The following is a 27826-nucleotide window of genomic DNA, read 5'->3' on the forward strand; positions in this document are numbered from 1 at the left end:
AAGGCGGGGGGAGGTGGGGATTTGGTTTGTGCAGCCGGAGCGGTTGGTTGATGTTGTTTTAAGCACGGAGAGGAGGGGGAGGGAAGAGAGAGAAAAAAAATAAGTCCGTTGACCAGCTTCCTCGAGGTCTGTCACCATGAGCGGCGGGACGCCGTACATCGGCAGCAAGATCAGCCTCATCTCCAAGGCGCAGATCCGGTACGAGGGCATCTTGTACACTATCGACACGGACAACTCCACCGTGGCCCTGGCCAAGGGTAAGTGTCGGGCTGGGGGCTCCGACCACGGGCAGTCGGGTCTTGATCATGATGATGATGATGATGGCGGTGGTGAGCTCCCCTAGAGGCCTGGACGCCGGCCGCTGTTGGGGTTTCTCTCCCTCTTTCCCTCCCTCCCTCCCCACCTTTTTTCAGTCGGTGTCGAATCGATTAGTTCAGTACCCAGACCCCGCGGGCTCTATGTCGGATTTGAGCTGCGTCGCCACGTTCGCAGTCTGGGCAAGGCTCTCCTTTTTTGAGGCGCTGACCCCCTCTGTCTTTTTATCTTAACTGCGTTTATCTCTTTAGGCGTGTTTTAATATCTACGCCCAGTACTCGCACGGCCAAACATGGCCTCATTTTATTTGTGTGTCCACCTTCTGATGACGCCTTTAACTTGCTTTTGGCCTTGTTTAACTACTTGTAACCAGGATAGTTGCCATGGTCACTTTTAAAACCTCTTGATTCCCACCTGCAACTGGTGCACCAGCCTCATTAGTTTCTCCCAGTGTCCCTTCTACACGTCACAGGTTGACAGCTGACCTGTGGTCCATTTCTCCAGAGGCATTATAAACTCTGTCGTCTGCATTATTTATATTTGGGCATGTATGCAGTCAAATGGTCTGAATCAAGAGTGCCTACTAGCTCATCCTTGTCAGAGCTCACAGGATATAGGTCGACAAAGCACCAAAGGGCTCAAGTTGTTAAAATATGATCTGAAACTGTTGCAATGGCTCCAGTAACGTTTGTTTGAAGCTGGGATACTTAATTACTCTAGTTCAAGCATCTTGAAAAGCTAATATGTGCAATGTCCTGACAAAGCCCTACAATATTGTATTGACTTATTACCTTATATGCTAACATTTAGTTTTTTTTTGTTGTTACAAATCTAAGTGGAGTATTAGTTAGACCAACTGGACCAGGTGAATTTTCTTTGAGTGCTGCCACCCTTTAAGTACCTCTTTATTTTTATCCTATCCAATTTCTCTACTTCCTACACTCTCCCTCTTTATGGTGACATTGGCAGCATCCTCTTGTGAAGAGATGCAAAGTAATCATTTAGTACCTCAGCCATGCCTTTGCCTCCATAAGATTTTCTTTTTTTGCCTTCCTTTGACTATCCTATTACTCTTGTTTATAAAATACTATAGTGTTTGCTTTTGTCACCTGCTAATCTTATAGCCTCTCTGCCCCTCATTTCCTCTTTCAGTTCTCTACTGTTATGAACCTGACTCTTATCATAAGCCTCCTTTTTTGTTTCATTTTAATCTCAATTTCTTTAGTCATTTGGAGAGTGTTAGCTTTGGATGCCCTTCCTTTCCCCCTCATGGGAATGTGTGTAGTCTGTACCTGAACTGTTTTCTCCTGGAAGGCTCATTTACTGTTTTACCTGTCAGTCTTTGTTTCCAATCCACCTGGGCCAGATCCCTTTTCAACTCACTGAAATTAGTCCTCTTCTAGTTGAGTATCTTCACTTGATTGTTCCATGTTCCTTTCCATAACTACTCTAAACCTAATAGTGATCACTGTCTCCCAGCTACTCTCCCACTGAATCATGCTCCACTTGCCCCACTTCATTCCCCAGAACTAAATCTAGCACTGCTTCCTTGTTGGGCTGGAACTGGTTCAATTACATTGAAGATAATTATCTCAATTAAATTACATGTGGTATTGCCAAATTTTGGAGAAAAAAATCTATTCCCTAATTAGTTTTGGTGGGTTCCCTTTTCCCACCATCCCCAAATGAGAATTGTATTGGGTCCTTGGTGGATAAGTGGCATCAAGTTGGTAAGTTATGGATGTTAAAAAGTGAACTTGATGTTATTTTTCTTGGATTTCCATAGTTTACTCAGTTTTTCTTCTAAACTGCTAACCTTTATTCAGAGCTCCTAAGATGGAGTTAAGACATTTGATTAATTAGAGTTGGTCAAGCCAGTGGCTGTAGTAAATCTGACTTGTTCATTAATGCTGTAGTGCATTTTTTCCAGGTCTTTGTATACTTTTCACAAACTAACAGTTAATTTTGAGGCACAGTTGAATTTGTTAAATTCTTGTCTCTAGCTCTACCCAATTTACAGGGAGCCGTAAGCTTATACTGACAATTATATAGCTTTGTTGTCATTGTCCAGTGCATGCTGAGTAGTCTAAAGAATATTATCTTAACAAAACTGCAGCTGGGCAACTGCAGATTGTATTTTATAATTCTGAAAAATGGAGTCGAATGACTTAGTTGATATTGCTGCAAATGTAATTCTACCAGCAGCAATTTGCTTGTCAAAATATTTTTATTTGCCATAGTAGTAGCACTTTCCAGTTTTGGTCCATTGGAATGTTAGGCTGTCGCATCTGTCACTGCTAGATCTGAAGAAAAGCTGGGAGAAGTTGGGGAGATCATGTATCCTGAAATGAGATGAGGATGTACTCTATTTTTATATACAAAAAGGTATGTTGCTATTTTAAGCTTTTGTGAATTGTCCATTCACTTGATTTACAGGTAATTAGACACTACCCCCCCCCCCATTAATCACCTTTATTTTCTAATTTATTAGCTAGTGCTGCAGATTGGCTAATATCTTCCCACCTGAAGCCCATTGATTGGAATCTTTTTGGATATTTTATAAAGAAGATCTAAGTAACTTAGGACAAGTTCAAGTGTTTAGAAATTACTTACATTCCCCTTTCTGAAAAGCTTGATTTAATATGCATTTGGCGGTTTGATTAATTCCTTTTGTCAAAATTCTATCCAGAATTGTTACACAATGATAATGTGGAATCATAACATCTTTGTAGACTTGACAAGTATGTACTATTTCAAGGAGAATCTGTTGTATCCAAGGGTGCACTGTTGCAATGTGGATTTATTTGCAGCAAAAAAAGCCATTTGAGAGTGCAGTCAGAAAAAATTGTGTGAAACTGGTGGTTGCTGAGAACATGTGGACAAATGCTTCAGCCTAGTCTGTCAAAAGGTTAGCGTAGAGCCCTCCAACAATCCTGTTTCCGATATAGGACGATATAGATGGGTTGGTCAGATGGGCGGAACAGTGGCAAATGGAATTTAACCCGGAAAAGTGCGAGGTGATGCACTTTGGAGGGACTAACAAGGCAAGGGAATACACAATGAATGGGAGGACCCTAGGCAAGACAGAGGGTCAGAGGGATCTTGGTGTGCAAGTTCACAGATCCCTGAAGGCGGCGGAACAGGTAGATAAGGTGGTAAAGAAGGCATATGGGATACTTGCCTTTATTAGCCGAGGCATAGAATATAAGAGCAAGGAGGTTATGATGGAGCTGTATAAAACACTGGTTAGGCCACAGCTGGAGTACTGTGTAGTTCTGGTCGCCACACTACAGGAAGGATGTGATCGCTTTGGAGAGGGTGCAGAGGAGATTCACCAGGATGTTACCAGGGCTGGAGTGCTTCAGCTATGAAGAGAGACTGGGAAGATTGGGTTTGTTTTCCTTGGAGCAGAGGAGGCTGAGGGGGGACATCATTGAGGTGTACAAAATTATGAGGGGCACAGATAGGATGGATACTAAGGAGCTCTTTCCCTTCGTTGAGGGTTCTATAACAAGGGGACATAGATTCAAGGTAAAAGGCAGGAGGTTTAGAGGGGATTTGAGAAAGAACTTTTTCACCCAGAGGGTGGTTGGAGTCTGGAACTCACTGCCTGAAAGGGTTGTGGAGGCAGGAACCCTCACAACATTCAAGAAGCATTTGGATGAGCACTTGAAATGCCATAGCATACAAGGCTACGGACCAAATGCTGGAATATGGGATTAGAGTAGACAGGGCTGATGGCCGGCGTGGACACGATGGGCCGAAGGGCCTCTATCCGTGCTGTATAACTCTGACTCTATGACTCTAACTGCACTTCTTTGAGTGGGAAACATCTGAAGAGAATCATTACTTGTCCTGTAAACTGAATTTGGAATTGTTCCTTGAAAATCAAAAGCAAAAGATTAGATACTGGATGTGATGCCAGTGAAACAAGATCATGTGCTGTAATGCAATATTTTATTCCTATCTAATCTGTCACTTTGTCTGGTCTGAACAACAGGTGAGAGGCTGGGGCATCAAACTCAACACTGTAAATTGGTTTTATTTTGTGGTAGTGTCTTGCAAGACTTTTCATAGGTTTGCAGATTGAGTTGTGCATAGTGTTGTCTGAACCCAGACAGACTTTTAGAAAGTGTTCCAAGTTTAAAGTTTGTGCTGCAGCGGGTAAACCATTTTAAATTGTCTAATATGAATCTCAAGACTTCTGCTAGTTCTTGTGCTGGGCTGTGCACCTTCTATTGGTGACCTCACAGCCAATAACGTTCTGACCTGACTGTTGGAAGGCATGTGAGCGGCATGGTGCTGACTGCCTCTGGCCTGTGATGGTAGGGGAGCACCTGGGCTGTACTCAGCACTTCTCCACAGCAATGTAGCTGAGAAAAAGAGCTAATTAGTATTTGCAGTGGGGGAAAGGAGGCAGAAGATCAGATTGTGGATGTGAACTCATTTATTGCCACTGTGGAACACCATGCTGCAGAGTGTTTATTTTTGTTTCAAATGTATTGTAAAGCATCAACTAATTGTGGAATACTGCTTTGTACTGTGCTAATTATCACATTTTATCTAACCCTTTCTATTCTTTCAACATGCTAATGGCAGATCAAAGGATCAAAAACAAGTACATCTTCTGACCATAACCAAAAATTGACCTTTAAGCTCATTGCAGAAAGATCACATTCTGACCACATCTATTATATGTGCAAAATGAATAAAGTAGTTCAATTCACTGACTTGTGTAATTAGCAACAATTATGTTCATTTTGATGCAAGGATGGTTTCAAGTTTGAACCAGTACTGTCATGATCCAACTGAAATTGTGTTGGATTATATTCTATGCAAGACATTTAAACTTTTATTTTGGCAGTGCGATCATTTGGAACTGAAGACCGTCCCACAGACAGACCTGTTGCCCCAAGAGATGAAATCTATGAATACATCATCTTCCGTGGTAGTGATATCAAAGATATAACTGTGTGCGAACCCCCAAAACCTCAACCCCAAGATCCTGCTATTGTACAGGTGAATAACTGAAGTTGTTTTTAATACTGTCTGTTTATGAAGTGTAAAACATTATTGAAGTGTCTTTCTGGTACATATCTCATCTTCACCATGCCTTGAATTACTACAGTGCTAAAGTCACTAGATGTGGGTAAGTTGGGGAAATTTCTATTTTAAACAGGATGTCTTTTTTTTTTTAAGTTACTTGCTCATCCAAAACAATATTGCTTTTGAAACATTCCTCCCTCAAGTTAGGTTGGTGATAGATTCTCTCCTTCAGGTGGCATCAAAGATTTACTCTGTTTTGATTCAACTTTTTCACCCACCTACATCTTCTCTTCTTCGAAGGCAACCAAGTAGCCATGTCTCCTAACTCATAAAAGGATACAGTTTGGCTTGTCTAAATTTATTTTTGTTTCCAGCTTGTGAAGTACCAGTTCTCCAAGAATTATTTTGTGAAAGCATTGGCCAAGATTAGAAACTTATGCAAGGAACTGTGGATGTAAATGTGAATCGAATCACTGACTGACAGAGCACCAATATAAGTGTGCTGCATCTTTAACTTTTACCTATCTTGGAAATGTGGATGGTAGAATAAAGACCTTGTGGTTCTTGAGCCCTTTTTGTTGCTTTGCCAACGTTTAGTTTTCATGATGTGAAAGCTAATTAAGTTTTACACTGTGTATTGTAGGATATTGCAATATGTATAGTGTTTGTATCAGTAATGACATAACTTCTTTCTTCTAGTCTTCATTGAGTACTTCGTCAACCACTTCATTTCAGCCTCCTGCGTCATATAGCCCATTCCGTAGTATGACGCCATATAGCCAGTTTGCTGGAGGATCCCTGGTTGGACAGCAGTATGGTGGCTCTGTGGGTTTAGGTCAGTGTACTGTTCCCTTAGTCTGTTGCATAATTTGTGTGCCATGATGTGTTAACATTTTATACATTAAACATGAATATTGCAATCATTAAACTGCACTAAATTGTTTAGTTTAGATTATGCTGAAACTAACAATTTGAGCAGAATTGTTGGAAATATCTGTAAATAATGATTAGTGTATTGACACTACAGCCAGCCAGATCTGAGTTGCAGTCCTTTATAACAAGTAATTAATAGCCTCTTATTTTAAGCTGTCAGTAGTATGCAGAATTTAGTTGCTGCAAAGAAACTTTCTAGAACATTTTCAGCTTCCAATAAATTAATTTTAAAGCCCTGAAGGTTTGGCTGTAGAATTTGAATTTATGGCTGTGACTTGACATCTATAAAGTTAACCTTTGTACTGACTACTGGAACATCATCCACCTCTTGAAATGATCTTGCTTATGGTATCACATGCTAAGCGACTTTTTTGTCTACAGCCTTGAATTACATCGTGATTATAAAATCTTAGTCTAACTTAATTTTTCAAAATCCCAAGGAGATTTTTTTGACAGTTGACATGTCAGTAAATCCCTTCAGTCATTACAAGTCTGTGACTTTGTCCTTGATGTAAAGATGCGGTGCACATCAATTTTAAAGTAACTTGATCAATGTTACAACTGAATTATTAGTGTAACTATCTAAAATCCTCAAAGTACATAAGTACTAACAATATCAAATTAGTTGAGGAATTAATTTTTCTATTAGTACAGCTATTGCATTATTACTGTAGGAGACTACAACATGGTAATTTAAACTAACATTTACAGGAACTATTGAAGGAAAAATATTTTAAAATATTATATCTGGTTTGTTAATTTAAGTTGCAACTGAAGTTTTATGTACAAAATTGAGGTGCCTAGATAGTGGATAGGAAGGACCTATTTCCCTTAGCAGAGAGGTCAATAACCAGGGGGCATAGATTTAAAGTGATTGGTAAAAGGATTAGAGGGGAGCTGAGGAATATTTTTCATCCAGAGGGTGGTAGGGGTCTGGAGCTCACTGCCTGAAAGAGTGGTAGAGGCAGAAACCCTCAACTCTTTTTTTTTTAAAAAAGTACTTGGATGTGCACCTGAAGTGCCATGACCTACAGGGCTGCGGCTCAAGTACTGGAAAGTGGGATGAGGCTAGGTGGCTCATTTTCGGCTGGCGCGGACACGATGGGCCAAATGGCCGTCTCCTGTGCCGTAAACTTTTTATGATTCGGACAAACAGTTCTGAACTAGACTCTATCTGTACACTTGGTTTTCATGGACCATTGAGTTAAGTTTGTGTGAAAATGTCCAATGCTTTAAAAATTAAGAATACAAACTGGAGTAATGCAAGTGTATACAAGTTTCATTCTTGCACTAGTATTTCTGCATCTGGCTTAAATGAGCAATTGGGATTTGCTTTGGAATAGAACACTTTAAAGCTCCTTTGGAAGAATATTTAGTTGTCAGGGGAAACCGCCAACTCTTGGGGTAGACTGTGTAGTATTTTGACTTTTTTCCCCAATTACTTGCTCATTGAGATGGTCCTGGCAGCAAATTCTTCAACTGCTGTGAATAGTGTCCTAAGTCTAATGCCAGTTTATGCCTTTGCAGTCTTGCACTATACTTTTATCCCTTTTATTTACACTGGGTGGTATATAATTGGTCCTGTTGGAAAGTTAATTTTAGTTTTGACAGTGCATGAATGTCTAACAAGTTATTGTGAAGTATCTTTGTAGGATTTGAGGATACATAATTTTTCTAGTTTTTGAATATTAAAAATTGGCAGCATTGATCCTCTGGTTCCCTTTTCTTTCCTTCCTGCACTTTAACAGGATGTTCAACACCCACCCAAATCACAACTGTTTCTCACTCCAGTATTGATAGTCCTCCCTCACCACAACCAGCCTTTACAGAGCTTGAAATACCACCTGATCCAGCACCCTTGCAGAAAAGCCAACTGATTTCTCAGGGTAACGTCTGTCTGTAGTCTGCTTAAGGTTGTTTATCTGTTATGACTATGATAGGCAGTTGCCATTCTATCTTGTCTTTGTTTAAAATGTCTGTGCAGCATGTAATACTTGTCTGGAATTCTTTGTTGGAATATTCAATTTTATTTTAATGAATTCACATATTTGAGCAATGCTATGAGACCTGCTTATTATAATACTTGCAGAATTCCAGAACAGCAGTCCAAATGGATTCCATTTATTATAAATTGCAGCTAAATCCACTGCAGCTAGCCTGGTTTTGTTCTTTCCTTTTGCATTCAAGTGATGTGCAAACTTTCTAATAAAAATTGTTAAATTATACTAAATTCCTGTCAGTACATAAGCATCCAACCACTTGATTTGCTCGTCTCATCTCTACTGTTCTGGAATATTGCCATTGATGTCTTGTCACTTTTTGTTTTTTAACATTGCTTTGTGGATTTATTCTTCCTTCAATTTCTTCATCCTTATAAACTAACACTTAGCTGGCAGGAGTATGATAATAAGGGATCTACATGATCCTCTTGGGATATTTTAAGCAATTTAATGTCTAATTGTTTGAAGCCAAGATTTATTGTAATCATAGCTACTTCTTAAAGATTCACTTATTGAGGTTTCTGTTTTATTTCTGAATATCAGTGAAAATTGCATTTTAGTAAAAATTGCATTATGGGATAGGGCATATACAGTCTGCCACCTAGACTTTGTTCATGTGCAGCTAGCAGCAATACATGCTTGGATGTAGTCTCTTGCAGCATGTTCCTTCAGGGTGGGAAAAGGTAACTGGAGTATGAGAAAACTAGAGTATAAACACTGGCAAAGACGAGTTGGGCCGCATGGCCTGTTTCTGTGCTGTAGATTTTATTAATTCCGTTGCATTATTGGTTTCTGTAGTGACCATTTTTTTAAAACATTCCATTTCCCTAGCCTGTTTACCACCTGCATTTAGGGTGGAGGGAGGCTACAACCTACGTCACCTATGTGAATAGTTTCTGTGGAATAGAGTTTCTAGGTTTTATGTTAAGGTATGTTACCTTATACCTACTATACTTCAGTAACTAATTGCTGATTCCAGTAACATAGATGGGGATAAGGGGCTGCAACCTGACAATAAGACTGACTTTTGGGCTGTAGGTGTCCATGATATAAATGTTGCTGGAGCTATGTGGAATAATCAGAGCAATCTCTTCAGTGTTAAGAGTTTGGGTGTGCTATGGGTATCTGCTCTGATGTCAAATTGCTCCTTTGAGCAATCTGGTTGCCCTTTTTAATAGAATTTGACTTTCATTGCCTTGTAGTTGCTAATGAGGCAGCCAGATCTGGGAGTGTTGCAGTGAAACTCCCTTGTGATCTGGACCAGACCTCTGACTTAAGCATGTGTATTTTAATCTCTGAAGTTGGACTAAGTTAATTCTAGGTGAGGCATTTTTTGTAAGCTGGTTTATTCAACAGTAGTTGAAACAGGCACAGCACTATGCCAAGTGACTTTCAGTCCTACTCTAAGTTCAATTTTTTTGTAGAAGAACACTGGTACGCCAGTGAACTTGGGTGGGGTGAGACGGCAAGAGAAAGGAGGCATAATGTAGAAAGATGGTTTCTAACTGCTATTTGACTTGCTGACAGTGCAGCAACTGTTATTTCTCCCCTGCAGCCTTTCTGCTGCTTTACTCCTTTCAGTCTTTCTGCTGCCTTGACTGACTTCTGGTGTCTGATTCTTGAAGCCTTCCTTCCAAGACTGATGAGTTCAAAATTTAACACCAAGGCACTACATGTCTCCTGGATGATCAGATGTAGCTAACAAATGGGTCTTTGATTAGGATGTATGCAAACCAACTGCCTATTCTACCTTTTTTAAAATTGCCTCTCATCCTATGAATGGTCAACCTAGCATGGAGCTGTAGGTAAACTACTCCCTTTAAGGCAAGTGTTTGCCCAAAATGCACATTAAAATCACTTATGCCCAAGTCTCGTGAAAAATGGCCATAGAATCCTGAACCCTGACATACAAGTGTCCATGATGTAAATCTAACTAACTGGAATTTTAGAGCAGTTGCTTCAGTGATTGCTAGTTTCAAGTTGATGGGAATTGAAGCGCCACCGCTTCTTGACTTTTTTTAAAAAAACTGTTTTACACTTCACACAATTAGACTAAGATGATTTATGTGTTTAAGGTGGGAAGGAGAAGCCTGGTGGGTTTTTAACATTTCCATCTTTTTGGGTTATTACATAATTCTAACTGCAGACAGCACCAAATGTTGAGGTGCCACTCTAAGTTTCCTGGCCATGATTGGTTGTACAAATTGCTATCTGATTCCAGGTGCTCACCTCTACCTTTTCTTCCTCTACCTTACCCCCCCTCCCCCCTTTTTAAAAAAAACACTTCACTTGCTTTACCAGCAGAGATTTTGCGTCCTTTGAAATAAAACATTTACGCATTTTTTTTCTGAACGAGATTTAATTTTTGGGACCAAACTAATTGAACCAAATTTTATTGATCAGGTTTATATGACCAAAACTGTGATTTTCTACATTTATAGCAATTAATAATTCACTTAACAGTTTTAACTGAAGGAGCTAGAACTAATTCTGTTTAAGTTGCTACTAAATTGACAATGCCATAGTCTTAAGATTTAAAATGGCAAATACTAAATAACTGATCTAGCTATAATAGAATCTTGGAATAGTTTCTAAACAACCTAGGCTTAATGTGCTGTGCTCTGATTTTTTTTTAGATTAAAAAGGCTGACTATGACCTGCCTTTACAGGCCAATAATATTTTAACACTGGCCCTGAACAGGCCTTCCCCTGATGTAGAAGGTCATAGCCAAAATTGTTTTATGAGATGGGAGCGATGCTGTCAAGGCCACAATTATTGGTGGTCAGGGGAGATGTTTAGGGTTTTTTAAGCTATTTAATGCCTGGCACTTGTGATGCAAATGTTACCTGCCACTATCAGCCCAAGCCTGGATGTGTTCTCCAAGTCCTGCTGTAGGCCAGCATGGACTGCTTCATTATCAGAAGTTGTGAATGGAGCTGACTGCTGGAATGAAATGACCAGCCCCCACACCTGACAAGCATGACATTATGAAGGAGGGAAAGTCATTGAAGCTGCTGAAGACAGTTGGGTCCTGAGGAACTCCTGCTGTGCTGTCTTGGGGAAACAAACTTCTAAATGTGGTTTTTGAATAGCTATGCATAAACAAGATTTGTCCATGTTAAAATGTACCAGTGTTCTAGCTGGTCTCTAAATCTGCTGTAGTATAAACTGAGCAAATTCAGAACTTTGACCAACTGCATCATCTTGTGAAAGTGGTCCTGCAGTATAAATGGGGTATAAATCAGTTTATGCACACTTCCAGGCAATTCTGTAGTAACCATGATGTTAATAGGCTTAAAAAAAAAACTATTACTCTAGCTAATGGCTATCCAGGTATGACTTGGTGTATTAGATTTCTCATTCCTCTAAATGACATCAAGACTTGGGATGAAGGAACCCAAAACTTTTAGTTGTATAACTAGATGTGATGCAAGCTCCATGTAAGTATAAAGTGGAAGGGTGGGGCTAATTAGGGGTCAGAAAAATCTTGTGGAGGCAGAGGGCATGGCTGAGGTACTGAATGTATACTTTGCATCTGTCTTCACTAAAGAAGCAGATGCTGCCAATGTCACAGTAGAGGAGCTAGTAAAGAAATTGGATAGGATAAAAAGAGGAGGTATTAAAAAGATTGGCAGCGCTCAGTCACCCGATCCGGATAGGATGCATCCTAGGTTGCTGAGGGAAGCAAGGGTGCAACTTGTGGAGGCTCTGGCCACAATCTTCCAATCCTTTTTTAGATATGGGAGTGGTGCCAGAGGATTACAAATGTTTACACCCCTGCTCAAAAAGGGAAGTAGTATAAACCCAGCATCTGCAGGCCAGTCAGCTTGTCGGTGGAGAAACTTAGAGACATTAATCAGGGACAAAATTAATTGGCACTTGGAAAAATATGGGTCAATAAATGAATGGCAGCATGAATGTTAAAGGCAAATCATGTTTGACTGACTTGAGTTCTTTGAAGTAATGGAGAGGGTTGATGAGGGTAGCACAGTTAATGTGTATATGGACTTTCAAAAGGCATTTGATAAAGTAGCACAATAAACTTATTAGCAAAATTGAAGCCTATGGGATTAAAAGGGCAGTTGATGCATGCATACGAAATTGGCTAAGGGACAGAAAGCAGAGAGTAGTGGTGGCTCAGACAGGAGGGAAGTGTGTCGTGGTGTCTCCCAGGGATTGGTACTAGGACCTCTGCTCTTTGATTTATATTAATGACCTGGACTTGAGTATTCAGGGCATAATTTCAAAGTTTGCAGATGATGTGAAACTTGGAAATGTAGTAAAGTGAGGAGGATAGTAACAGAATTCAGGAGGACATAGACTGGTGAAATGGGCAGACACATTGGAAGATGAAATTTAACACAAGTGTGAAGTGACTCATGTTGGTAGGAAGAATGAGGAGACAATATAAACTAAATGGTACAATTTTAAAGGGAGTGCAGTAACAGATCTGGGGGTGCACATTCACAAATCTTTGAAGGTGGCAGGACAAATTGAGAAGGCTGTGAAAGCATATGGGATCCTGGGCTTTATTAATAGAAGCATAGTGTACAAAAGCAAGGAAGTTATGTTAAACCTTATGAAACACTGGTTAGGCCTCAGCTGGAGTATTGTGTTCAATTCTGGGCATCACTCTTTAGGATGGATGTCAAGGCCTTGGAGAGGGTGCAGAGAAGATTTACTAGAATAGTACTGGGGATGAGGGACTTCATTTATGTGGAGAGACTAGAGAAGCTGGGATTGCTCTCCTTAGAGCAGAGAAGGTTATGGGGAGATTTGATGGGTGTTCAAAATCCTGAAGGGTTTTGGCAGAGTAAATAAGGAGAAACTGTTTCCAGTGGCAGAAGGGCCAGTAACCAGACGACACTGATTTAAGGTAATTGGCAAAAGGACCAGAGGTGACATGAAGGGAAAAAAAATTACAGGCCAGTTGTAATCTGGAATGCACCCCCTGAAAGGGTGATAGAAGCAGATTCAGTAGTAACTTTGAAAAGGGAATTGGATAAATACTTGAAGGGAAAACATTTTCAGTGCAGTGGGGAAAGAGCAGGGGTGTGGGACTAATTGATGTGCCCAATGACTGCCTTCTGTGCTAATCATTCTATGAACTACAGGGGGGGTGTATCTGGCTGGAGGAGGTTAAAGGGAGGGGGCAAGAGAAGGTCATGAAGGAAATTAAACACCAGGATGAGCATTTTAAATTTTAGGCAATTGTTCTCGGTCCCTAAAGTAATCAATGAGGACAAGGGTGACAGGTGAGTAGGACTTAGTACAAGATATGATGTGGGCAGCTGAGTTTTGGGTGAGCTGAAGTTTTATGCTGGGTTGGCCAGGAAAGCATTAGAATAGTTGAGTCTGTAGATGACAAAGGCATGGATGATGGTTTCAGCAGTAAATGGGCTGAGGTAGGAGTGGAGGCTGGCAGTGATATGGAGGAGGAAGTAGACATTTCTTGTGATGGGGAGACTATGGGGTCAGAAGCTTGGCTTGGGATCAAATAAGCCATTGAAGTTGTGAATGGTCTGGTTCAGACTGGGTAGGGAATTAAACTTTTAACAAGTATATTGAGTTTTAATGGGGGTTAAAGATCAATGCCATTGTCTTTCTAGTGTTTCGCTAGAAGAAATTATAGCTCATCCAAGATTGGATTTCTGACCAAGTTGCCTAACAACAGAGGCATTGATAGGGTGATTTGTTGTCTGCGTACATGCAGAAGCTATGTCTTTGGATGTAGGGTTAAAACATTGAACCAACCAGGTATGTAAAGGGATCTAGTTCAAAATGACTGCAGTGTTGCTCATAATGGAACTGCCGAAGTACCCTACTTAAGGTAATGGACTAGTTCAAAGTAAATGCTGAAAAAGTTGGTCTTTAATGTTTTCATGTAAATGATTTGTCCCCATAAAAGCCGGTTTTGATACCCTGAGTGCATTTAGCTCACTTTACAATTAAGTATGTAATAAGGTGTTTCCACTAAAAAAAAATCGATAGAGAAAATTTGCAACATCAGTTCACCTGCACACATTGCAAGAAGTTTCACTTGTTTTGTTCAGTTCACTAACTTTGACCAGTAAGGATGTTTTCTGATCTAAATCCACATTGTAAATGGAGACTTTCTCAACTGAAGACTTGTAAGTTTTTCAGATTATTCTGGTAAAGACCTGATTTGTAGCTGATATAGAAATTTGAATGTTCACATTCATTTGCATTCAAACTTTAGTGCATTTAGTTTGGATTTTTTTCAAATAATAGTTAACTAACCAATGAACTTTGTACCACTTCTCTTGCTTTACTGCTGCTGTGTAATAATTGCAATTTTATTTATTTTGGCCATTTTGTGCTTTATTAAATGACGTCTGCTTCTCGTGCATGCAAACTATTTATTTTGTAAACTATACTCCATTTTGATGTTTGCAGTTACTGAACTGAATTTTGTTTGTTTAGCAGCAACTGGCTTTCCATTTTTGCCACCAAGACAAAGTCCTATGGTGGAACAGGGTGTGCAGACAAGTCCTACAGAAGGTCTTAATCAGAAGAACCTGCAACAGGACAAAATCTCTGCCAGTGTAAATCAGCAATCTGTTGGACAGGAGCAAAGGAAAGGTAGGAACGCTTTAGACCTACACCATTTGCCACATGAAGCACATTGAATTTCAATGAAAGAAAGAACTTGCCTTTATATAATGTTGCAGATTAGTGTTTTTTTTTCCTAGCAACTGAATCTGTTGGTAGTTTGAGGCCAGGCATTAGTATAGTGCTACACAATGTGACCGTTTCATCCTGTTGAAGAATTCATGAACAGTGAAATATACCATTCCTGTTTTTCTTCAGTAGTCCAGCCAACTCCAGCACAGCAAAGTCAGGCTCAGGTGAATGATGAGAATAAAAAGCCTCAACCTCAAAGGAGGCGATCAGGTAAGTACTTGTGTTAATCTACAAGTTTGTAGGCTTTTTTTCATATAACTAACCCTTTTATAGCATGTTTTGGAATATGTATGTATCTCTATTTATTTATGAATGTAACAGTGATCGTTCCTGATCGTAGATATGCTACGTTAGGCATATCTGCAATGGTAAGCTTATTAAAAATTGTTTGAGGGTTCATGTTGACTTGGTTCTAAATTCAAGCAGCTCCTGTGGAATTGTTCAGTTACAATTTCTATAGAATCATAGAAAATAGGAGTAAGAGTAAGCCCTTTGGGCCTGCTTCGCCATTCACAATGATCATGGCTGATCGTCTAACTCAGTACCCTGTTCCTGCTTTTTCCCCATATCCCTTGATCCCTTTAGCATTGTGTTAAATGTTAGTCTCTGCGTTTTGTGATGTGTGTGGATAGATTTTTTTTTTCTAGTGCTAGTCTAGTTTGGTCCAAGGGTTGATCTATTTCAGTGCTAGTGAACCTGGTTGAGGGTCATCTTACATCTGATATTTAGACTGACCTAGAAACAATTGAGTAAACTGCAGTGAAGTGTCAAGATGGCTGGATAAAACACATTGCTTCTGCATTTTGTAGTGTAATAAATTGCAAAGAGGTGTTGCAGCAGCTTAGAAATGTATGTAAACTAGAGCAGCAAAAAAAAAATTCCATTTAGAAAGTGAATTCTGATTGACTTCAGTAGTCTATTATCTTGAGACTACTTCACCTGCAAGGAGTTGGCAGAACAATTCTGTAAGGATTATAACAATGGTTCATCCTCTTTTTTTAACAAGAACCAAGTTCATTAACTTGATTACTACTGTTTGGGATGCCAAGGCTCCACAATAATCAAATGTAAGTGAGGCCAGTATAGTTTCAATACATTTTAAAACTAGCAAGTTTGAAATGGAAATGGCACAAGCTGGAAAAATGTCTGAAGTTAAGGCCAGAAAGTTGCAAAGTGCCTAATGGAAAGAGGTGCAGTTCCTCAAGCTTATTAGAACAGAGACTGCCAAAGTTGGGGAGGTCAAGAGTGGTGCAACTGAGAATTATAAGTGCAAGTGACAGGTAGCTCAGGATTGGACTTGCAAATAGAATGGACGTGTTTGAAAAAGCAGTCACCTAACCTACATTTGATGTCTTAAAAGTAGAGGAGACTGTATAGTGTGCAGTGGATACAGCATACTAAGTTAGAGGAAGTATATGTAAATCGCTGTCTCACATGGAATGAATGTTTTGAGACCCTGGACAAGAAATTTGGTGCTGGAATCATATTGGAGGTTATGGAAATGTAAGATGATCTGTAAATGCAGAGACTGGGTGGAAGAGGAACTTATCACTATTGTAGGGGAAGAGGGGTGAGAGCAGAAGCAAGGGAAATGGGATTGGCTCAGCCAAAGGTTCTGTCCAACACTATGGAGGGGAATCCTCGGCTGACAAAAAAGGCTGTTTCAGAAGCTGTGGTGTGGATGGTGGCGTTATCAGAGCAGATGGAGAAACTGGGAGGAAGGAACAGAGTCCTTGTAGAGAGCAGAGTGGGACATATAATCAGGTAGTTATGGGAGTCAGTGGGCGTGTAATAGATGTCTGTCGAAAGCCCATCCCTGGAGATAAAGAAGCCGCTCAGGAAGTCAGTAATTGTCCATGTGAAGGTAAGTGATGGGTGGAAATTTTAAGCACAGTTAATATTCTGTTGATCAAGATGGGTTGCCAGTCATCGAAGTAATGGAAAAAGGGATGAGTCCCAAGTAGGACTGGAACAACGTGTTCAACATATCCTGTGAAGATAGGCATAACTGTGACCCATTCAGGTTCATGTTTGGCGGGGGGGGGGGGGAAAAGAAAAGAATAATTCTCACGAGACAAGATCAGTAACCATCTGTGAAATAATTTGATGTTCATAGTGGGGTTGTGGTCCAGGGATGAGTTGTTAGAATTGGTGTTCAGCTTCTATGGTAGAGGTCCTCTTGTACAATAACTGCACCTTTTTTATCATGAGTTTCATGGTTAATTTATGTTGGGATTAGATCTGAGAATGGAGTGCTCCAAATTTAGAGGGAGACCAATTTAGTGACTGTGGGGAGTGGAGAAATTGATGCAGTTCTCAATGAGAAGATTTGAAGAGAAGAGGCCAGGTGAATTGGGGAGGCTGAAGACGGGAGAAAGGATTTTGAGTGGAAGAAGCCTCCAGGTCAAAAGTATGCATGGAGGTGAAGGTGGCAGATGAAATCTCCATGTTGAGTTCTGAATTTGTTGATGAAGCTGAGAGCCTTGCTGAGGACTGGTCAGTGGGGATAGGAAAAATCCCAGCAAGGGGTAAGATTGGAAGGAGAAATGGGGCCAAAGAATGTGAATAAGGATCAGGCAAGAGGCTGGCACCAAAGATTTATGGCCCTTGCTACCTGAAAAAGGAATTTTTTAAAAAAGTGCTGCATAAAATGATGTGGAATGGAGGAACAAGACAGCTCTGAAATTAGTCAGTGCTGCTGAAGAGAGAAGTAGTGTGCTTGTGACATGTGGATTCAAATGCAAGTTTGAGACTTGTCTCCATTATTACTGTTCAAATAGGTGGATCACTTACAGATGTGTATCCAACTTTAAAAAAAAACTCTTCCTCTTCCCTCTTCTCCCATCCCCCTCTTTTTCCTGAAGAACCCAAGTTCTCTGGTGGCCATCCTGGCAACATTCCTCCTCAACCAATACCACCAAAAACAGATTAATGTACTATACCTCATTGCTGATTGTGGGATCTTGTGCATATAATGACTGCTATGTTTCCCCATAAGTCTTGCTACACTTGTAATTGATTGTGTGAGAAGCAAGACGTTTGAGAGGCATAAGGTGCTATATAAATGCATTCCTTACCCTCTCCTCCTTCCCTGATCTACATACAGGATCCAGCATTTTGAAGCTTTAATCTGTTTCAATTTTTTAACTTCTTAAATTGTAAAGAGAGTTCATATAACATGAATAAATGTCTAATAGATATGGCGACTACTGTTAAGAGAGGACTTTCTCCAATGTTTTACTTTTACAGCAAAAAGGCAGTTTCTGTAACGACCTTTTTTGTCTCCTAGAATCTGAAACTGATAGTCTTATGCATAATGTGACTAGGATAGCATGTCACAAGTAACTATCTACTTTTATACCATGGTTTTAAGTACTGGGGATTGTGGGCCTGTTCAGAAGATGGAAATATATAGTTTAACCATTGTTTTTCAGGCTAAATACACCAAAGCAGAAATGCAGCAAGAAACTAGCAGTACAATATTTAAAATGCAATTTAGTCTTTCAAAATCGGCATTGCAACGTCTGAAGTGCATTTAAATAAATTATTAACTGAGTTTGATGTTACATGGCAAAGATATCATGGAGCCGCTTTTCATCACTGTTTGGAAACAGGCAGTCAAAACTGAACTGGAGTCCTCTTGGGGAATTCTTAGCTCTTGTACAGTTGTGTTTCCAATGACTGTTTTAATACCGAAGATATGAGCTTGCACAAAATACTGGGAGGGCATACTAGTTAGCAATTTGCCTGACATCGGAGTCTTGGCACCTGCCGATGCACAAGACGAAATATATTGGAATTTTTACCAGTGAAACTTCCTTGATTCAGCCATTAAAGATAATGAATTTCTTCTCCCTAGTCTTGCAAAACTTGTATATTTCAGAAACATGCAGTAGATTCTGAAGCAATTAATGGATAATATAGCTAATAGTGTCCCTGTGGTGAACTAGCTAGGCAGGATGACCTCTCTGGAAATCTAAATGTTGCAACAGTTTTTTTTTAAAACCCCCTTCAAGAACTTTTTCAGCCACAGCTAACTGAAGTCAATTTTTTAGTTCACACAATTCTGGGTCAAATAACAGATACAGAATGTTTCCTGTTTCGAAGAATGTCTGAACTCTGCTTCTCACAACTGTAACTTTAAAATTTCCTACTGTTTTAATGCAAGGAAATGTAACTTAATTTTAGGCAACAGAAGAGTCCGAAACCGTGGAAGAGGGCAAAACTTTTCTGGAAATAATAAAGAAGCAACTATGAAATTTGAAGGGGACTTTGATTTTGAAAGTGCAAATGCTCAGTTTAACAAGGAGGAGTTTGAAAAGGAGTTCCAAAACAAACTAAAAATAAAAGGTAACATTTCACTTTTTTGTGAAGTGATTTGAACTAGTTACTACAAACCATGAAAATGATATTTTTAAAAATCCACTCTTGGGATATGGGCATCACTGGTAAGGCTGCCATTTGTTGACTATCCCTAATTGCCCTGATGGTCCAGTGCTGCTGGACCATCTTGAACTGTTGCAGTCCATGTGGTGCAGGTACTCAGTGCTTATCGAGCATTAAAATTTTCCTGCTTTCATGCTCAATTAGTGCAGTGAACGTAATCCACTGCAGATGTTGGCTGTCATGATACATGTGGGTTCTAATTGCAGAGATTTCATAGTTTGAAAGTCTACCCAAGGTTTATGTCTGGGCTGCATTGGTGCATACCATGTACCCTGGTGGGGTACAAGTTTAAATCCATGTTTCCATTAATTTCAGAATGTCTCAAGTTAGCAATATTTATGGATCTTGGTGTACTGATTTTAGAAATCACCAGTCCACAAGGTTCTGATTTAGGATTTATCCACCATTGACACAATAGCACTAAAGAGCTTTTACAAACCTTCAAGCCCACAATCTACAAACAAACCAGCAAACAAGAAATTGAAGTATAAACTGGTGCAAATTGGCTGGGCTTCAAATGCTGTAATGCTAGGGATCGGGGCTGCATGTGGACTAAAAGGTACCTTTTTGGACACCTGATGGAGTACAGTTGTGATTTTTTTTTTAATAACTTCTAATGGAGTAATTTGTAATGTTTAGATGATAAAGTGCATAAAGGAGATCTTGGTGACCAAGAAGAAAAAGGAGATTCAAATGTTGAGACACCAAATACCGAAGGAAATAAAGAAGAACCACCTCTTGGACCCAACTGTTACTATGATAAAACAAAATCATTCTTTGATAATATTTCTACTGAGCCAAAGACAAGGTAAAGGTTGTGTAGATTAATGTGTATTCTTTGTAATAAATTGTATTTAATTGTTATAGTTGCCTTGGGTACAGTTCTATAAACACCTGATCAGGCCATTATCTTTGTGCTTCTCACAACAGTTGGTTACAGAACAGTGCTTTTAAAACAAAATGTATTGGCTTTGCAACTTGCTATCATAAATGACTAACTTTTTTACAACTAACTTTCAAAGGTTTGAGTTGACATGGAGTTTGCACTGGTTCATTAAAGGGTGATGAACATGATTTTGTTCATATTTGAATAATTCCTAAATATGCAATATTTTCTTCCTTCCAGTTAATAAATCAGTTAATTAAATAAACTGAAGACAAAATGACAACCATCACATTTCCTCCATGAGTCATCCTCTGTTATGGATGTTGTAAGATGGGAGTGCAGGCTGAGGAATAGTGAGAATTGTAACTTGTTTTAAAGTGGCCTAAATCAAAAGCAAAATGTTGGCAATCTAAAATAAAAACAGAAAATGCTGGAAAAGTTCAGCAAGTGAGCAGCATCTGTGGAGAAAGTTAATGTTTCAGGTTGCAGACCTTTTTGTCAGAACGGGAAGATGTTAAAGCCTTTAACATCATCCAGTTCTGACAAAAGGACTTTGACCTGAAACGTTAACTTTCTTTCTCCACAGATGCTGCTCACTTGCTGAACTTTTCCAGCATTTTGTTAATAGCCTGGGTTGGATCTGTGTAAGGAATCTTACAACACCAGGTTATAGTCCAACAGTTTTATTTGAAAATCACAAGCTTTCGGAGCTTTCCTCCTTCGTCAGGTGTGTGTGTGAAGGTTTCCGGGCAGTTGCAAAGATTATCTAATCACCAGGCATTGTTCTGTGACTATATATGTGGTGTTTTTATGGAAACCTTCACACACCTGACTAAGGAGGAAAGCTTTGAAAGCTTGTGATTTTCAAATAAAACTGTTGGACTATAACCTGGTGTAAGATTCCTTACATTTGTCCACCCCAGTCCATCACCGGCATCTCCACATCATGGGTTGGATCTGTTTTAGTTTGGCTTGAGGTACAGTGCTGAGGCAGTCTTCGGGGGGAGGGGGGCACAGGGCATGGGAAGAGAAGGGAGTGAGTGTTTTTGTCCTGGGCTACATGTGCGCTGCTTGTGGTTGTGAAGAGGTGCAGAATTGGTGTTTATAGAAACAGGTCGTCATATATTACATTGGGTGAACTTTTAGTGAGTAAGTCACACATTAAGGAGTCAGAAAACCATTGGGAAGCAAGCTGGCTGTTAAGCTATCTTATTTACTTAAATAAAATCAAATGAACTGTGCTTTTGGGAGACTTAATTTTATGGACACTCCAACTATTATGACTTGACCAATTTCTAATCCTGAGTGGTCAATTAAATCCATAAATGAAAACATCTGATCCAAATATTCTGGGTTCAATTGGATGGAATACAGACAGTATCCAGCATATACTTAATATTCTGTGATGGTTTGATTTTATAAATAGTCTTGCAAATAACACTACATAATTAACTTTTTTGCCTTCCCTATTAGACATTTAGTGCTCATAAGGATGTTCACCAGAAAGTGGAGAATGTACTTGGCATTTGGCTGTTAGTAGCCTTTTATTCTCTCCCAATTCTGTTTCTTCCCCATAATCCCCTACTGAGGTTACCCTTGAAGTACAAATCATGTGACTGCTTTCTGGTACAGCTTGCTATTCAAAAATTTAAATTCAAGTGTGAACCTGAACAGTGAGTGTTGATGGGCTAATCAGCTAATCCCGTACCTGTCTGCAGGAGCTCCTGGCTTTTTGTCACTTTAGCCAAAGTATGCTGAGTCTGATTCTAGATTTCCCTCTGCTGTGTTGTCTAAGATCCATTAAATTGCTACAGACTGGAGAATATTGCTCATTGGAGGATCTGTTGATGCCTTTGACTGCTATTATAGTTGCTCAGAATTTTGCTTTACTTGATGCCAAAAATATCAGTTTTTGAATGGGTTGCTTATTCTTTAAACAGTCCATTTGTTGGCTGGCTTTGTTTTCACAACTGCATTTAAATCTTGTAGCTTCGCCAACTTCATCCATTGCTTTACTTTTTATCCACCCAACTTGTTATAGGCGTACATGGGCTGAAGAAAGAAAGCTTAATACAGAGACTTTTGGGATCTCGGCTAAATTTCTTCGTGGACGTGGTTTTCGTGGAGGCTTCCGTGGTGGAAGGGGTCGTGGAGGAGGCAGAAGAACCTCTTCAATGCCAAGAAATGGTGGTGGTAGCAGGGTTTAGTAAGGTATAGCTGTAGAACATGTTGAGTTCAGGTATAAAGAACTGTCCTTGGGAGACTTCTTGGGCTGAACTTAAACTTGTATACAAAAATTAGTCCAATTAATAAAGTCTGACATTACCTATTTTTAATTGGTAATGTTTGCTGACTTAAAGCTGTTTGCAACATGTGCAATCAAGTTATTTTGATGTATTATGTACTAAATATTTTGAGCAATTTGAAATGGGTGTTGGGCACCCTATACAATTGACGAGATGTAAATTGAGACTAGAGGAAGAACTAATTATTCCATAATTAATCTTTAGTTTTCTCTCCTGAAACATATGGATTTTGTAAATCAATATGCCAACTACATTAATTGGAAGAGAAATGAAAGGATGGAGAGAGAATTCCATTTTGTTGACATAACTTTTTTCTTGCTCTGATGTTCTGTACTTGTGCTTAAAAATAAAAGGGTTAGGCTCTGCTGACAAAAATGTGTAACCCCTTAACTAAGATCTGAGACCATCTTCCAAGATATTAATATTGTATTCTCAATTGAAACCACAAGTTTATACTAGATAGTTTGCATTGTGGCTTGAGGAAATGCTATGAATTATGTGCAGAAAGCTTTTATACTATTATCATGTGGGCATCTTGTAAGTTTTCAAACTAAGTTTTTCTGCCAGTGTACTTGACAAAGTTGTGTATTGAACAAATAATTTGTGGAGTAACAGTTAATTTTGAATGTGCCATGCAGGTAACTTAAGCAATAAGCTGTCCAAGTCAACAAAAGTTATCCAATAACAGTGCCAGGTTTCATTGCATTTTGGTCACTGTTACCATGCCACTGCACACTTGCATCCATAGTGACTTTTTTATTTTAAATTGAAGGGACTATCTGGGAATGATGCAGTGGATAGTAGTTTTGGGATGTAATGTCCATTTTTCTGTGCAATCCAGAGTTTCTCCAGTTTGGTTAAACTGACCTAAAATCAACTAATTGAATGATTATCCTGATGGATGAGTGCAAGTTGTTCTCTGTAGCAAAACAGCTCTTGATCTGACAGCAGAATGAGTTTGAATATTTTGATCTTTTGAAGCTCCCTTTGTAAACCAGCAAGACCCATTGTGCTCTCCACCAGCTGCTGTGAAAAATGGCAACTATATTGCTCATTGGAGCCAAGGTTGAGCTCTTAAAGTATATTTGAGAAGCTAAGTGTGCTTTTTTTTGACCTGACAATCCTGGAAAGTTGGTCTCATCTATGAGCATTGTTTAGGGTTCTTGCTGAGATTTCTCTGGTTTGAATAGTGCCTAGAAGTTGTTGAATTTCTTGGAGAATGAAAGAGTGATCTATTTTGGTGGGGGGGGTTAAATATCACTTAATTAATTTGGTCTTTGTCGCAGTGTGTCTGTTGCTGTGTGTCTCGTTGGGGAATAGTGGGAATATGAACTCTGGTGTAGAAGACTTAGTACCCTACAGTTATATTACAGTTTGATACTTGCCCTCACTAACTGAAATAGGGTGGAAGGTCTGATTTTTGGGACATCCACAATGACATTGCGTACCAGATGCTGGGCAGTCAACATAGCTGATCTTTCAGTTTGTGTATTTCTGTACTGTAAAGAGCTTAATACCTTCTTTATGGATAGATTGGCTGCAATTGGAAATTTAGAGAACATGTGCTGCCTGTTCCCTTGTTGTTGGTCCAAAGACCATTGGTAGACCCTGACAGGTGTTTTTGTTGGTTGCATTTGGGTTACTTTTAATAGTTTGATTTTTAAAAACTATGGCTCCAATTTGCCTTGTAGCACCTGCACCTTTGAAGTAGGACAGCAACCAAATTGTGATGTAGTGCCTGAACATAGAACAATCTTGAACTTTCCTTTTGAGAATTTGAATTTCTGATTTCCAGAATGAAAGAAAAAAGTGGAATGGCAAGCACAGCTTCCAGTTTTCTTGGTTACGACTACTCTGTAATTCTGGGAATGTAAGAAATTGCCCCCGTACTAATTTACTTGTATTGAGGTGATTGGGAAGAAACCCTGTTACATTGTGGCTATGACTACCCTTTACTTGAGGTGGTTGCCTTTGACAGATTTCTAATACCCAAATTACAAGCATTCCACTGACCCTAGTTAAGCATCCGTCCAGTGATGGGAGGCATAATCTATCTGTCATAGCTTTTGGATGATTGGGATACCAGAGGCTGCTTTTACTGAACTGGGTATTTGTGGCTGCTGAAATTTGGAAATTCTCATATAAAATGGCTGTTGCTGTGAAGCCCAGATTGCATGTGTGGCTTTCCCCAGTCTGCTTATTGATGGTAGGGAGGAGGAGGGAGAGAAACAAAGAAAAAGGAGCTGTTAAAACAACCAGCCAAAAATCTAATCCTTGGTCTGTTTCCCCTGCTCAAATTATTGCCATCAAAACTCATATTGGCTACAAACTTTTGAAATCTTGATGGGCTGAGTATTCTCACTTCTTAGAGAATGTTTTTGTAAGAAATAAACAACTTGAAATATGTCCCAACAAAATGTTTGAAATGGCCATGACCAGCCTTGCTTGACTTGGTAGTCTTGCTATATTACTGAAGCTGTACTGTACTTTTTCCCCTATGGTCTGTTTTATATATCTTTGTCCAGCAGCACTAAGTTATGCAGTTGTGGAGCTTTTATTATTGGTGTTTAATGCTAGCACAGAACAATGGATATTATAGACAGGTGGGATAGATAACTAGTTATCCTACATACCTAGGATTCTGCTGGAATGTCCCAATAGCCAAACTGTATTGTAGTCAGAACTAGATTTCAAACTTCTGGATTTGTGGAACAAGCATATAGCATCACTGTAATCCTGCAAGAGCAAGAATTGAGCTAGCGGTCATTATATTAAATTGTTTTCCCAAATTAAATGTCTTTGCTTGTTTTCCAAGTCTCCTATCTGTTTTGATCTGCTTTTCTTCTGTGAATATTTTTGTTTGCTGTTTCACCATGACACACGTTACATTTTTGCGGCCCCCCTTTTAAACCTCTGGGGTGTGGGAAGTGATTCACTTGATAAGTTAGCATAAACATTGATCACATAGACATTTTGCATCTTAAGCTTTAATGGCAGGTACTTGGGAGTGGGGGAAAAGGGCACTACATTTTATGGTGCTTAGTTTTTCATCTGAAGTGATGACAAACTAGATGTAAAGGAGGAGCACATAGAGTCCTTTCTTGAACAGTATTCTGAAGAGTTGAAAATATCGGGCAAATTTTACTCTATTGACTTATAATTGATTTTGATCTATATACATAGCTGAAGCAAACAATGCAAAGCTGCACCAGTATCACATCTAATTTTACTTTTTTTTACATTTCAGAAACTCTAGGCGATGCTGAGAAGATTTGGGTTTTGGGTTCTGTGTATATACACTAAAAGAATTGGCACTACGGATGTTACTTGTGAACTAGTGGGTATTCATTTTTGTTTAAATACACCCAAAGGAGTAACTGGCAAGCTAGTTGTAAAATGCTGCTTCTAGTATCCTGTCAATTAAGGTTTTGTATTGATGATTTGAGTTCCTTATGCAGTGGAAAAGGAGATGAATGTATTTATTTTGGGTTAGTTAAGTGTTTAACAGGTGTAGGAGTAATTGCTTGTCTGTAACTGGCTAGTTTGCACAAAATTGTGCAAGGAAAGCTTAATTTATTATTTGAAGAACAAAGCTTCCATGTTGCATCTGTTACTGCTGTATATGTTTGGGATTGTCACCAGTCCTTTCTATGACTGAAAAAGCATCTTTATATCTAGTATCTGAAATGTTTCTCAACCATGCAGATTCACAAAACTCCATATGGTACTGAACAGTAAGACTTGTCTGTTAATCTATTTACTTAAAACTAGTTGTCTAACTTTATTGTAAAATCATTAAAGGAGGGTATAATGAAAGTAACAAACATGAGTTGGCATGAGCAGATTATCCATGCTCATGTACGCACTTGGAATTGAGTAACTTAAATATTTAGATGTATCTGTTCACTTCATTTACAGTTTAAAATTTGTTTTGTAATATAGCCTTTTAATTTGATCAATTGCACACTGGCTTATTTTCAAGTGCTTTCCAACTGCTCGTGTCAGACTTCAGTGTTTGGAACTGCTTTTCAGTTAACCTCCATGTTTGCATAGGTGAAAAGGATGGCTTAATTAACCTTTTTATTGTCTGTAGCTGCTTTTTATATTGGTAGCTTAATTCAGATTCCTGGAGACTTGTATCTGTCAGCTTGCTCCCAGCAGTTAGTGTTAAATCTGGCTCTTTTAACTTCAGTAGACTCCATCTAGTTATTTGTGAGTCTACAAGTCTGCCATCGGGATAAGGGAGCTGAATTTAGCAGTGTAAATGCTGGGAGTCTGCCCAAGGATGCTGGTCTCCTGGAATCTGAATTAAATGGTGCCACTATAAAAAGCAGTGCAAATATAACTAGTTTGAAATCCATTCAGGCATGTATGCCACTTTAGATGGTGTAAATATTCTCAATGGACTTCCAGATGTTGCAGCTTGTAATAAAAGCTTCTTGTTTGCAGTGCATTAGTACTATGAAGTTGGTAGAATAATGCTGATGGCAGTCCAAATGCAAAGACTGTATTTTCTTTTTATGGGGTACACTTCAGAGGCATCAATTCTTTACATGAATTCTTGGGTTATAGCTTGTGTGTAAGTATGGTTTATTTTGTCTGGCATACATCCAATTTATGACTGTGCTTGATTTAAATTTCTGTGAAACCTTTTTTGAATTTGTTTTTGTTCCACACTATAAATACCAAGAATTGCATGGAATGCCAGATATGAAACTAATAATCTGGATGTTCACTGCAGTGTGCAGGGTAAAGATAATCATTTTGAAAAAGGAAATGTGCAGCAGTGCTCTGTACAAAGCTAACACGTTTTGAATATGTTCAGATACCTGCAGATGTTTGAATGTGTTGTATAAACCTTGTTTCATTTATATAAAAAAACAACTTTTAGCACTTGTTGATCTGGGAAAAGTTGGCTAGCTTTGGTGGAAGATCACTACCTTTCGGAGCATTCATTGTTCTGTAAGCAAGCCTGTTATTGCACACAGTTTGAAATTTTGAAGACCGACATTATGTAATGTCACAAAGCCATGGCAACTGCACTCTTGTAGCAATAAATATTGTGTGAAGTACACTTTAACCTTGGGCAAATAGCCCATTGATTTAATAAATGACAAGCAAAGATATTTTCCCTTCAGTGTCTTATTTTAAAGTCTTTGCTTAACTTGATGGAACTTGTGTAATATCC

General features: G+C 39.1%; 1 protein-coding gene across 5 annotated transcripts; it reads left to right on the top strand.

Annotated features, from left to right (window-relative positions):
• On the top strand, positions 1-27764 carry lsm14b (LSM family member 14B). 5 transcript variants are annotated; one of them, XM_068000355.1, is made up of 10 exons: positions 1-257; positions 5180-5334; positions 6061-6196; positions 8043-8180; positions 14740-14898; positions 15130-15210; positions 19189-19350; positions 20086-20254; positions 22374-22543; positions 25886-27764. In XM_068000355.1, the coding sequence occupies exons 1-9, from the start codon at positions 137-139 to the stop codon at positions 22537-22539; spliced, it is 1287 nt and encodes a 428-aa protein (XP_067856456.1). In that variant the 5' UTR covers positions 1-136; the 3' UTR covers positions 22540-22543; positions 25886-27764. The 5 variants fall into 5 exon arrangements, with proteins under 5 accessions (XP_067856456.1, XP_067856453.1, XP_067856454.1 ...); XM_068000352.1 differs by having other exon boundaries at positions 2-257; positions 15127-15210; XM_068000353.1 differs by having other exon boundaries at positions 2-257; positions 14743-14898; positions 15127-15210.
• Positions 27765-27826: the final 62 nt, after the last annotated feature.

The sequence above is a fragment of the Heptranchias perlo genome, chromosome 19 (assembly GCF_035084215.1).
Source record: "Heptranchias perlo isolate sHepPer1 chromosome 19, sHepPer1.hap1, whole genome shotgun sequence".
Taxonomy (NCBI): domain Eukaryota; kingdom Metazoa; phylum Chordata; class Chondrichthyes; order Hexanchiformes; family Hexanchidae; genus Heptranchias; species Heptranchias perlo.